Source organism: Carassius gibelio, chromosome A24, assembly GCF_023724105.1.
Source record: "Carassius gibelio isolate Cgi1373 ecotype wild population from Czech Republic chromosome A24, carGib1.2-hapl.c, whole genome shotgun sequence".
Lineage (NCBI taxonomy): Eukaryota > Metazoa > Chordata > Actinopteri > Cypriniformes > Cyprinidae > Carassius > Carassius gibelio.
Window position 1 is genome coordinate 19,345,724 of NC_068394.1, and position 13,903 is coordinate 19,359,626.

The 13,903-nt window shown below is 36.3% G+C and overlaps 1 protein-coding gene and 1 long non-coding RNA gene across 3 annotated transcripts in view; one reads left to right on the plus strand and one right to left on the minus strand.

Moving 5' to 3' along the window:
• LOC127946135 (uncharacterized) overlaps positions 1-13,903 on the plus strand; it is a 229,990-nt gene that overhangs the window by 108,163 nt on the left and 107,924 nt on the right. The gene's annotated exons all lie outside the window — the stretch shown is intronic.
• The window catches only part of LOC127946128 (dipeptidyl aminopeptidase-like protein 6), a 279,989-nt gene that overhangs the window by 86,158 nt on the left and 179,928 nt on the right, over positions 1-13,903 (minus strand). For both annotated transcript variants that reach the window (XM_052542441.1, XM_052542440.1), the window contains exon 2: positions 7,230-7,344. In XM_052542441.1, coding sequence (XP_052398401.1) covers positions 7,230-7,344 — 115 coding nt within the window. The remainder of the gene's footprint in view (positions 1-7,229; positions 7,345-13,903) is intronic.

Sequence of the window (13,903 nt, forward strand, 5' to 3'; positions counted from 1 at the left end):
AATTGTAAAATGCATCTCTAGACGTAAAACACGTTTTACCCCATTCCACTCCTCGCGCCTTGCATTTTCAAAGCAAAAATGTTCTGTGTGTATGTGCCACCAAGCATTTCCTGATTAATTTAGTTAATTGCAATATTTCTAGGTTAATTAGTTTGTTCTTGGGAAAATTGTGAACTTTCTTCTCGTTACGGTTCCATAGTTAACTGTTAGAACCAAATATAAAATTTTGTTTCCTTTATTCTGAAAAAAAAAGAAATTAAAAATTGCATTTGATGTTAGAAAGCCTCATTTACCGAAATCACGTGACTTTCACGGTTTGAAAAGTGCTCTGAATCAGATTCAGAATGAGTAAATCGCAAAGGTTTTGAAACTTCACAAAAACGTCGTAAAAAATGTCCATCATTAGTTTTAGCACTGAGACCGCCAAGTTTACATGGAGTAAATCTTCATGCCTCCATCCTCTTTTTAGAGCATGTCAAAAACTTTTAGCTTTTCTGGTTCACGGGAGGCAAACTGCATCTGCATTGAGCTAAAATTGGCTGACAGGCTCTTCTTAGAGGCCAGCCTGGAGATTTTTCCTCCAAAAGAAGTGATAGTCTCTTCGGTAATGGCCACTGCAGTTCCTGGGCTTTATGTGAGAGGCATAGTGCTCTCTTAATGCTATGGTGGAAAGTTCTGACTGTTCTAGCTTCCAGCAGCGCCTGGGCTCATTATCTCAGCTGTACCGCTGTGCTCAGGGCCCAAAGAACCCCTCCATCAGGCAAATTCTGTTTGACATTAGCACTCATTCATTCAGCATGTGCACAAACTCACCACCACATCAATACCTAGAGAGACCGAACACGTGGCGTAGAGGAAAACCATTTTAAATCACAAGCAATGAGAAGGAATGCGGCGGCGGCAGGGCTTTGCATTAAATGACAGCCCTGTAAGGTGAGAATGAACACCAGAATGTATTCAGTGTGCTTGACAGAGAAAGCAGGGAAGAATCTATCAACTCACGCGCCCGACTTATATTACGCTGTCACTTTGACTCGTGTACATGTGCGAGGTTCATGCGTGGGCCGGGTGCAATTCTACAGTGCCGCAGAGGAGGGGAAAAAAAGGAAACAAAAAGCCAGGACATGAAGATAAACACAATCAGGCATCCCTCCAGGCACTGCTTTAGACGAATTGAATGTTTCATTATTAAAATGGACTTTGTGCATTACATCTGGTGCCAGCACTAACCTGATTTATTAAGTCATAATTCTGCACATCAGATATGATCACAGTGTGCTTTCGTCTCGCATATAACTCATTTTTTATGCATTGGAAGATGCAGAAAAAGCAATATCTGATTTGTTTCACTTTGCTGTCAGGATGGGCAGTTTTGTATGGCCTTAATGGGAAGACTGCAAAAGAGCAAACATCAGAAACCCTCAGAAAAACCTTTTGAGACAAAATAAAGAAGCATTTAGTCTTACATTGGCTAGTGGACCACAGTCTGGTCCATTCTTCAGGTTATTCTGGATAAAGGGCTGTCTGGGCTGATGTTAAATGACCAACCGCAGTATATTTTTATTTATGATATATAGGGATTGATAAATGTACATTTGAACATAACTAAGAACAGATTACATAGTTGTGAACAAGTATCTCTCATTTACTGTATTTATTACTAACAGGGCTCCACATGACCAATAGTTCAACTATTGAAATTTCCATGGATTGTTTTTTAATACCAGATAAGGATAAGGCATGTGTCATTTGGCATAAACATTATGAGAATACAATAACTTAAACTAAATCATTAGTTCATGATATTGTCAGCTTACATAGTAAAACGTCTAAAGGTTTTTCAAAACCATTTGAAATCAGCCAGATTACAAAGAGTACATCTCAAAGAACTCAACACAATTTGTTTTCTTTTCCTGTGTTCTATTCTGTATCTTATTTGTCATTGACTCTATTGAATCATTTCCTGCCCCAATTATCCATCCCTGCAATTTCCTACTGGTCCTACATTGTCTCATTTAATATAATGGAGAAAAAAAATAAAATAAATGGGTGGGCGGTTAAAAACTGCATCAGACATTGTACAAAATCTAGGCAGTCTGATAGTAGCATGTGATGTCAGCCACCATTTTTGTGTGTAATATGCATCAGGTGGCCTATGAACGCTCTGTGGGAATGCTGCCTGAGACTCATACTAGGAAACATTTAAATGCGAGCAGAAAAGAATAGTTGGTAAACCAACACATTACATGAGCATTCAGCCATTAGGCAAACAAGATATAATATAATCCTTGCCAATGAGCTCAGTCAAGTGAATTTCAAAGAGTTTAAACAAAAGAAATGTCTAGGAAGCGTATTCAAGTCTTTTGCCTCGCTGTTGTGTCTATGTTAGAGCTGACAGCTGAGGGCTGATTTTCTTGCATGGAGCAAAGAAGAGAAATTAACCCAGCTGGAAGCTTCTCTGCCTGGCTGCCTGCTATACACAGAGTCTTTGGGATGCCTGGACTGTGCACTATTAAAGCTGAGCTGCCCACCATTGCAGCTAGATTAATATTTTCACTGTAAACAGCCATTTCCAAAGTGAATTGCAAGCATTTAGGGCGCAAAAATCAGTAATAGGCCTTTATTATTATAGAAAAACAATTAAGCACTCCAGCAAGTGGAAATGAATGAAATCGTTGCCGGAAACTCCCACTCTTCCTTTATGGGTTTTGAGTAATAGAAACCTAAAATCTTCCTGTTTCACATTCAAGCATTTCTGCCACTCTGTTTTTCATCACACTATGATTTTGAAGGCACTCACAGGAACAATACTTGCTATATAGCATAAATACTGCAGACTGGGATGCAGGTTGTTGACTGAAAGTAAAGGTCTAATGCTATTTCATGCATGTTGAGTTATTTACACTGTTAAAGAGTTGGATTCTCATGCTAAACATGGCCAAAGTTTCAAAAAACGATATGAGTATTTCTGTATTCATAGTATTTCTGTATCATATATATGTTTTCAACATAATCAGAAATGGTTCAAGCACCAATTCAACATAGCAGAATGATTTATGAAAAATCACGTGAAACTGAAAATTGGCTAAACTTCCATTACAGGAATCAATTACTTAAAAAAATAAATAAATAATAAATATTTCACATTACTTTTTTACTGTACTGTACTGTACTGTACAGTATTTTGACCAACTAAAAGCACTTTTGATAGACATGAGACTTCTTTCAAAAACATAGAAAAACTAACAGACCCAAAAATGTTAGTGTGCATACTTGAATTCATTTAGAAATAAATGCATTTTAAGTTTATAAAAAAATAAAACACGAATTGGATGTTAAATCAGTTTAAAAATGTCCTATTTTCTGACTGTCTGAGCAATTTTTTTTTTGGTCACACTTTATTTTAGGTTCCAGTTCTCTAATTAACTATGACTTTTGCCTCAATTAACTCCTTATTTGCTGCTTATTAATAGTTGATAAGGTAGTTGTTAAGTTGAGGGTATTGGGTAGGATTATGGATGTCATGCATTATATGTACTTTATAAGCACTAATAAACAGCTAATATGTTAATAATAGACATGCTAATAAGCAACTGCTTATTAGTGTGAATTGGACCCTATACTAAAGTGTTACCTTTTTTTTCTCTCCCAAAACCAAGCAGATTTGAATTAAATCCATGTTATGCTCCACATATTTGTCACTACTTCCCTGCATACTGTGCATGTATGTAGTGCAGTAATAGCATGTGTGTAAAATGTTTTTGTTTTGCATAAATCCTGCATTGTGGATGATATGTTGTAAGATTTTTGTGTAATGAGCTGTTAATGGGTGAAAATTCCCATATGGATGTCTTTGTGTTATATTAGAGTGGTGAAGAACCTCTCCCAGATATCCACTGCCAAGAAAACCTGAACACATAAAATGAGGACAATCCCAGGCATTAATTAAAGAACAGCAAGAACTTTCATAAGCAGCAGAAATGTGAGATGCTCTCTATTTCAAAGAGTCTTTTGGAAGTTTTGTAGGTTAAGAAGATCAGTGTTATCTGTAAGACCGTGCCGATTTCATATGCACTGCTCTTTGTTTGACAGACATGTGGATCCTACTAGTCAGCCCTTTGGCCCAAAGTTAATAAAACGATTAAGAGGAAATGAAAACCTTCCAGTATGGTGAATGACTCATTATTTTTCTTAATAGATGGCACTTCGTTGATGTGGAGCAGAAGTGCTATTTTCATTTGCCAATGTGAAAATGCAACGTGAATGCTAAGGGAGAAAAAATAATTAAAGGCCATCTGTGTTTTTGATGCCTTGACAATGTTTTCATTGAATCTTGTGCTTTAAAACATGCACACACAGGATTGTCTATGTACTCTGACATTGTTAGTATTCCTGAGAGAGTCTGGCATAACTGACCCCATTCACTGCTGTCAGCTTAGATATCAGAAAAATTATTTAAAAGGCATTTAAAATAACAGTTTTCTTCTTCTTCTTCTTTCTTTACCATGGCAGCTGCATTGAAAATTTCCTGGAGAGAACGACGGTGACTTGGCTGATCTCTGCACACACGGAAAGTGCAATTTCTCTAACAACAGGACAGAGAAGTGGAAATAACTGTGGGAAGGTTATCTGACAGACCCCCCGCTATGGTGCCGTGATGTGCAACGGTTCCTAAGAGATTCACAAAATAAGAGAAAAAGGGTTTTCCATCACAAACACAAAATGAGCTCCTCTGACATGTCCAATTAGCTGTCATTGTGTCAGTCCAGCATCAGTTTTCAGTGGAAAATGTTCCTGTAAAAAACATAATAATAAAGCTGGGATAAAAGAAGACCTGACCCAGTTTTCCAGTCAAAGCACTAATCGCACCCGATCATATCAACCTATCCATTACATGAATAAAAGGACATGCCACAGCGAGCCAATAGTGGAGACTGAGAAAAAACACTCGGGCTAAAGGAATGTAGAGTAACATCAATGATGGAGTGTGGTATAGGGTGTCAGGGGCATTTTGTATCTGACAATGTGGATAATGCTGAACTCTTCATCAGTGGGCCAGCGGGGAGGATGGTGAACTGACATGGGTGCTTTTACTATGACCTTCTCTTGGGACTTGCAAGAAGTTGAAATTATTTTTTGAAAAGAATAGGGCCTTTAAATTGTAATAATTAAAAGAATAAATACATAATTATATAACAAATACATTAAAAATATAAATATTCTAAATTAATAATTGCATTAATATTGTCTGTAATATTTTTAATGTCTTTTGCTTACTAAGGCTGCATTTATTTGATTGAAATTTCAAGCAATATTGTGAAATATTATTACAGTTGAAAACAACAGTTTTTTTTTTTTATAATTGTAGTTTTAAAATATTTCCAAATAGGATATTATTCCTGTGATGCAAAGCTGAATTTTCAGCAGCCAATACTCCAGTCTTCATTGTCAATTGATGCTTCAGAGATCATTCTGATATGCCGATTTGCTACATTCCTTTCTTATTATCCTAAGTGGAAAATGGTTGTGTTACTTTAAGTATGGAAGTATGAAGTAGGGAATTTATTTATTTTCCTTCAGGTTCTTTTGATGAACAGAAACTTTAAAGCACTGCTTTTATTTGAAATATATGTAATGAACATCGTTATGTAGTGGGACAAGATGTGAGTATTACAGTGTTTTTGTGTTTTTTTTTTGTTTTTTTTTACAGGTAATGCGTGAGTTGTCTCAGTGTGTACTGTACATAACAGTGAATTTTAAGGTACCACATTTGTGTCAGAGCACCACTCTGCATCATTGCCTGTATGAACATATAATTACCTTATTTCTTTTTACGTGGCAAATTATTTTGTGCTATTTTTTAGGAGGAATAGTCCTGAATAAATCCCACCATATATGTTTTCTCATTAAACATCCTGTTTCACTATCAAATGTCACACTGTAGAAGTAAAATGTATTGCGAATGATACATCATGTTGACTTCAAGAATAGGATTATTTGCAATATGCCTTTCCTCGATAAATCAGGTGCCCTTATATAAGTGACCTGTTTTACAGGCATGCGACAGTCTGCAGAGATGTTTCAGATGCTTTCCTATGTCCCATCCCGCAGTTTTGGAAAAGTGTCAGGACTCAAGCTAGAGAGACCACCTGCTCAGTCTGTATGACCTGTGCTCATTCTCTCTTCCTCTTTCAGCCCGAAACGGACAGAAGATGATGTAACTACACACACACACACACACACACACACACATGCTCTCAAGCTCGAAGACAGAAAACAAATCAAACAGGGTGTCACATCTCAATATCTGCCTCCCAATAGAAGACTTTACACGAAGCTTATTATTAGAGAAACATTTACATTTACGGAAACAGACAAAACTTCTTAATTAGTTTCTCAAAGACTGAACTTGCTAGCTTAATGGAGGCAAACCAGCGTTCACAGCACATGAATTAAAGCATGGCTGGGAGATTTTAATGGCTTTAAGAGAGCAAGGGAAAACAGAGATTTATACTGCCCAGTAGCAGGCTTCATTGGCCACGTACACACTGCAGTTAAACATGCTAGATCCTCCTCTAGAGAGAACTTGATCCAGTTCTATACACAGACTGATTGCTTCTTTTGCTGCTGTTTTGATGGCAGAGAGAAAAAAAAAACACAATATAACTAGCTGATTTTTGGCTGTGGAACTAAGAAGCAATTTTGGTTACACTTTACAGCGTATTTTTTTATTTTTTTTGCATGTTACATGTATTTACTATAAAGATAAACAGTAAATTATGCATAATTACAAGCAACTGGATGCCTGATACTAACAGTATATTAATAATTTTGTAATTGTTATTTAAAAATAATTGTTTTGTTTTCAAAAAAAAAAAAAAATTGAAGTGACATGGGACATATTTATTTTTTGTTACATTTGCAAACAATTTAGTTGCAGTTTGAAGCCTGTTATTACACTTCACTAGAACCCTTCTAAGTGTTCATTTTGTTTGTGTGGTTGTGTCACCAATTGAAATTTCTAAGTACAAGACAAGATGTTCTGGAAATCATTCAAGGTGTTCTGGCAGGATGTGGCGACATGAGAGGCTGTGTCTGTAAAGGATTGTACACCTGTATGTGACACTTGAAACGTGCTGGTTTGTTTACAGCATTATACGTGTGTGTGTGTGTGTGTGTGTGTGGCCAGAGGCTCATGGCCCCGGGCCCTTTGCTCGCAGGCTGTGTACCTGGAGTCAGCAGAATGACAGAGGTGACGATCAGAGAGCAGATGACCAGAATAACAAGCAGTGCAATCGCTATTCCCTTCCAGTTCCTCTGCGGAGGGTTACTTCCCACCAGCTCCTAAAGAAAGAGATGGACAAAGAGAGAGAAAACATGAATCAATGAATGCAAATGGGAGGTTAGTCAAGGACAGTTGTGTGGCAGTGAGCAACACCTCATGGGAAACAATTTCTGCCACCATCTCTCGCTGCATTTATTTGATATGAACTACATGTAAAATATTATTACAAATTTTAATATCCTTTAAAAAATACATAAATAAATATAATCAAAAGCTGTTTTTACCAGCTATTACTGCAGCCTTTAGTGTCACATTATCCTTCAGGAATAATTTTACATTTTGATTTCTCAAGAATCTGTTCTTTTTATTATCAATGTTGAAGGTTGTTTTGCTGTTGTTTTTTAGGATTATTTGATGAATAAAAAGTTCAAAAGAACAGCATTTATTTCAAATTTTGTAACATCTTTACTTACACTTTTAAACAATTTAATGCATCCTTGCCAAAGAAAAGTATTAATTTATTTCAGTATAATAAAAACAATTTTACTGATCCCAAATTTTGGTTGTGTTGTTTTTTTCTTTCTTTCTTTCTTTCTTTTTTTCAGCATTTTTTTTTCAGCATTTCTGGAAGATTTATTTGTTTAAAAAAAGGCTCTGCAAAGCCTGAGGGCATTTTAATTTCGAAAGGCCAGAAAATGCATACATCATTTGTATTTGGTCCATGTGTTGCAAAAACTATGTTGATTAGTGGTTCTCAATCTTTTTTAGGGGAAATCAAAAAAGTAATGAATAATAATAATAATCGGGTGACCATATGCGCCGTTCATACGGGACACGTCCCAGCTAGGATTTTAATAATGCCTAAAATATCCAGGTTTTGGCTATTTGTACTGTGCAGGATGATCGTTGTGTAACATTCATGAGAGCTATAAAGAGCAGAGCAGACAGCTCCTTACGCTTTCGAATCGCTTTCACGTGTTTGTTCGTTCGTTTGATTTGAAGCATTGTGGCACAAGCCAAGTTCAAGACAATCGAACGGACAAACACAAGCGCATATTTGCATCGCTTTGATCGTTCCCTCTAGATCTCACCTTCTTACACACAGCCCCACGATTGGTCGATTATGTACAATACCTGCATGTTATTGGTCAAACTGCTCTGGATGTTTTAGGCAATATTAAAATCCTGGCCATGTCCCGTATGAGTGGCGCATATGGCCACCCTAAATAATAATAATAATATTCAACCTTACCGAGCAGAAGAGATTTTTTTTCTAAACCACATGAAATCCATTACATACTCGATTTGACTGGACTTGAAATATCATTATCATTAGTTTCCTAAGGAGCAAAAAAAGCCATGTGAATATAATTTTGGCTTTATTTATGAGCGCTGAATAGCCTAAGCTGTTCTGAAATTTGGCATTTAAATCAATCACAGCCGTCCAGCAAACAAAAAGCATTAATAAAAAAAAATTCTAAACAAGAAAAAGCATCTCATGCTTCATTGTGTCAAACGCTTTCTGTTGTTTTCACGAAAAGTTCGGCAGCGGCACTACAGAAAGCTGAGCGAACTCTTATGTAAAGAGTCACTGCAATGGAAACTATACACTATCTATTCTAGAAGGTGTAGTATTGGTGTAAACTAGCATCTAACATGGGCACAAATGGTGCAACACGATGTGTAAAAGCACACAGATCGAGCTAAAATCAGTCGTTCAGTAACTGACAGCGAACGCTAAAGTAAATGGATGCCGCGTTTCTGATGCACTTATGCTTTGCACTACAAGTTGAGAGAAATATATAAAGTGTGCTTTAATAAATCCACCGTAGAGACATGTTAGGATGTGGCAGACCATTTCAGCAGTTTCAGGTCATCTTTAGTGTAAACACGCCACAATAAACTCAATAAACCAGAGCAGAGAACATCTCCTGTTCATACAGATGCTGCCAAAATATAGGAATCAAAACAAGCAGACGGCCAGTAGACACAAAGCATTTGAACTTAAATCAGAATGCATGCAAATAGAGTTGAAATTAGCATGTGGCTGTGCCCTGTTCTCGCAGGTGACGTCTTTATTGGACTCAACTCAGACTAATGGAGTGGAAGTCTAGTGGTGAGGGTGGCATTAAACTCTTTAAGGCCTGAGCTGTTAGTGACCTTGTTCATGTCCTAATTGAATAGTGCGGCAGACATCATTAGCCTGGAGATAACAGTAGCCAGAGCCTGTTTACTGGGACACACATTACAGAGACTCATTAAAGTCCCTTTCTCTGTCTCTGTCTCTGTCTCTCTCTCTCTCTCTCTCTCTCTCTGTTTCTGTTTCTCCCTTCCTCTCCTGCATACAGACCAAGCTGCTGAACCTGACACAGCATTACAGGGCTAACCACCAGTGGAGCCTTTAACCCTGTCCTGCCCCACATGTGCACTCTGAATGACAATAACAGCTGTTTACCCACAAGAGAGAGATTAGATGTTAGATATTTGTGGATTACCAGCATACTGCAATGTAGTAGGAGTTGTATGGTAGTCTGCCATTGCAAACACAGCTTCTGTACTGATTTCAATGTACTTGAGTTATATTTAGCAGATTCTGGTAAATATAGTAGGTTATCCGGGTATTTGATGCATACAGAAAATCTGCACACTATGCACAGCATACATACTGGGTACGGCAGAACTAGTAAGAGTTGTATGATAGCATGGCATTTCGAACACAGCATGAGTCCTCACGTGTGCTAAACCTTCCTCTTGTGGATTTACCTTCTGTATGGATCGGAGATTATTTTTTATCTCCATCGTCTCCGTGAGCGTTCTGAGTGCTGTCATACCGAACTAATAATAATAAATTATATAAAAAAGTGGTAACACTTTATAATAACTCCACACTATTAATCATTAATTAAGCATTAGTAAACAGATAATTCATAATTTATAAAGCATTAATAGACAGTAATAAGCAGTTTATAAATACAGATATAAATGCTTTATTCTTGATTTAAAAGCATATCTATAATGTGTTTAATAATTGTATTTTCATACTTTATTCATGATCAATTTATCATTTCTCAATGAAGTATAGCATTATTTACAAACCAGTTATTTAGGAGTTGCCAGTGATTCATAAGGTCACAAGAAATGTAGTAAATTCAGGTAGTTATAAAGCATTTAGTAGTGGTCAGTTAACTATTTATGTGAGCTCATCTAAAGTGAGTCTAGTTATGCCTTGTAATGCATTTATAAAGGATATTTAAAGGCTCAGTTATCTTCTAAACAAAAAACGAAAACAAACACCACACAGTGATACAAAACATAGAAATATTAACAGCCTTTAAATCTCATTTGTAAAAGCTTTACAAGGCATAAATAGTCCTCACTTTAGATGAGCTCACAAAAATAGTTAACTAACAACTACATATGTTTTATAACTACCTGAATTAACCCTGAATTATAAATACATGTTAATAAACCATTTATTAACACTATAAGTAACTATTACTATATGTCTGAATAAAAAGATATATGAATGTACATTTAAATAGTTTATTAATCATTTACTTACAATTTCTAAGTGATCTTATGAACCATTGACAACTCCTTAATAACTGGTGTGTAAATAATGCTATACTTAATTTAGAAATGATAAATTGATCATTAATAAAGTATGAAAAAACAATTATTAAATACATTAAAGATATGATTTTAAATCAGGTATAAAGCATTTATATCTGTATTTATAAACTGCTTATAAATGTCTATTAATGCTTTATAAATGATGAATTAACTGTTTCCTAATGCTTAACTAATGATTAATACCATGCAGTTATTATAAAGTGTTACCAAAAAAGTTTATCAGTTTACTCAAAACTATGAAGCAACACAACTTTACAACACTGATAATAAGAATATTTTTTCCTGAGCACCAAATCTGCAAAATAGAATGATTTCTGACAAATCATGTGTCACTGAAGACTGGAGTAATAACTACTGAAAACTCAGCTTTCCGGTCACATGAATAAACTGCACTTTCAAATATGATAAAACATAAAATAGTGTTCACTTTTTGTGCACTTTTTGACTTGATTAAATTGTCCTTTTTTGTTGGCTGTTTCAGAAAAACATGCAAAATAAAACTATTTTCTCCATTCTTATTTCACTGAATGCTGTGTGTGGCCCAAAGAAATCGGTTGTGTGAGAATTGCAATACAGTCCAGCAATGGCCCACACCTGCCCTCTCATGAGACAAAAACAATGACGAAGGGACAACCCAGATCTATGACATCCATCCTGGGCCATTATCATAATGACAGTGCCATTAGAGCTGCTGCTTAGTGAACACACCACAAACCTGTTTATGACAAGCCCTCTGCCTTCCATTAAACCACTGCACACTTTCCTGCCAGGAGAGCTATTATACTTTATAATGGCTGGAGTCCAGAACACCATCATGTTTGTTTTATTTTTATTTTTTTACCAGCAACTCAAAACAATACAATACAAAACAATAACAAAAATAAATAAAAAATTATGATAACTACAGCATGTTTTCATAAGTACAACACACACACACACACACACGCACACAGTAGATAATAATCTACTGCCATGTTGTGTGCACAAAGAGAAAGAGAAAAAAAGAGAAAGTGTTTTGGCAGGTGTGAAATGAATACAGATCTGTTGATAACAACAGAGAGAGCGCAGTACTCCAGCTTTAATTCCCCGATTGGGGGAGAATACAGCTTACAAAGTAAAAAAAAAAAAGAAAAGAAAAGAAAACAACTTCAATGTAACAAGCTGCATTTCTGCATTTCTGTCTTTGACATATAGCACTAGTAAATTACTTTACAGATACAGAATGTGTGGCCTGAATTACACATGTGAATACTGCACCACTACTTTGCCAATACTTGAGTTCTAGTATCTAAACACCTGGAGGTTGAAATAAATGAAAAAGATTTGCATCTATAAATAAACATGTCACTGGAGCATAAAATGTGACAATAACTTGACATTATCATTGGCACAAGGGAACTGGCAATGCCTTAAAAACACAGGAACTGAAGGATTTGAATGTACAATATTAAAATTGTTTGCTTATTTGTGGCACGCACTGAACTAAACACACACACACACACATGTCTGGTGATGTGAAGAGTGAAAGTTAGGCAACGGAACACACACTATTGTGCTCTACCAACTGAGACAATGGGATAATCTGCGAAGAAGCAGAAAAGCAGAAGACAAAGACAAAAAACAATTGTAAACATTGGTAAGGCACAACAGAAGGTGGAGATATCTGAAGACAGAGAATCCTGAACAGTGACTCCCATGTTGACTATTTTTTGTCGGACAGGTAATTTAATTAATTAATTTATGTTTAAAGGTAAATAAATACCATTTTGGTATTGGTATCTAAAGAATAATATCTAAAGAAAAATTAATAGTCTATGCTAAGTAATACAGTCCATTGATCTAACTGTCAAAAACTGCCAAGCTACATGTCTATCAAAGCAACTCTGGTCAATTCATATACTATATAGCTTTCGACATGGTTTGTCAAATTCGACATGACTTTAGAGGTGAATCTTTCCAGTTAATAAGGATTGCTTCGACACTACAGTGGAAGTGGAAGTGACATTTGTGAAATGTCTAAACAACAGAAGGTGGATTCCTGAGCCCTTTCACTGAATCAATTAATGCCGTCACATGATACACAAGAACATGGCATAGCACAGAGCAATAATACATTTCTAAGTGGGATATTATCACTCCTGAAGTATGACACCCACTACGCTCTTGTATCTTTAAAGCAGAAAGGCTCTACAGTACTTGTCACCATAAGAGCAGAGAGCACAGCACAGTAGTAAGTGTTCTTCCATCATACTGAGTGAAAGGAGGGTGTACATGTGAGACTGCCCATGCTTCTCTACCTTTTACTCCACTTGGAAGAATCTCATCAGCAGGACTAACTCTGAGTCGAACACTTCCTGCGGTTACCTGCTCTGAAAGACAAATGACTTTGATGGTACTGCAGTACCAGGCTTTTCCACAGCCTTTGTCAACAATAACTCACAGCAGAATCACCGGTGAGACATTCTGAATGATGGAAAATCTCTAAGTATAGGAGATTACTTGAGTTAGACTGGATAATAGGGTTTTAAATGATGATTCTCTTACATTAAAATAACAGCTCAAATAGTAGAGAAGTGTGCTAGCAACAACAAGGTCACGGGTTCGAGACAGCAGTCGGAATGAATAAGGTATAGCAGGGTCAGATCAGCTTTACAAATATTGGCAACTTTTACATTCACTTAGCATCAGTATTAGGGCTGTCAAAACTATATAAATAAATAAATAGATTTTCAAATATTCGTTAAAAAAGCAAGAAAATAAATCCACGTTCGAATGCAAAAACGTCGCATTCGAATTTTAAGGTCTGCGTAAGCACGAAATATGACGACGATGGAAGTGCCATTGAATTCCATTGCCGTCAGATGCAGCACTGCTACAGTACGTTGTCCATTCAACATATTGCGGAAAACAAGTGTGAATCAGTGTGGAGAAGATGTTGTTTACGTCAAAACTGAAACCAAGCTGTTCACAAAGAATGCATATTTA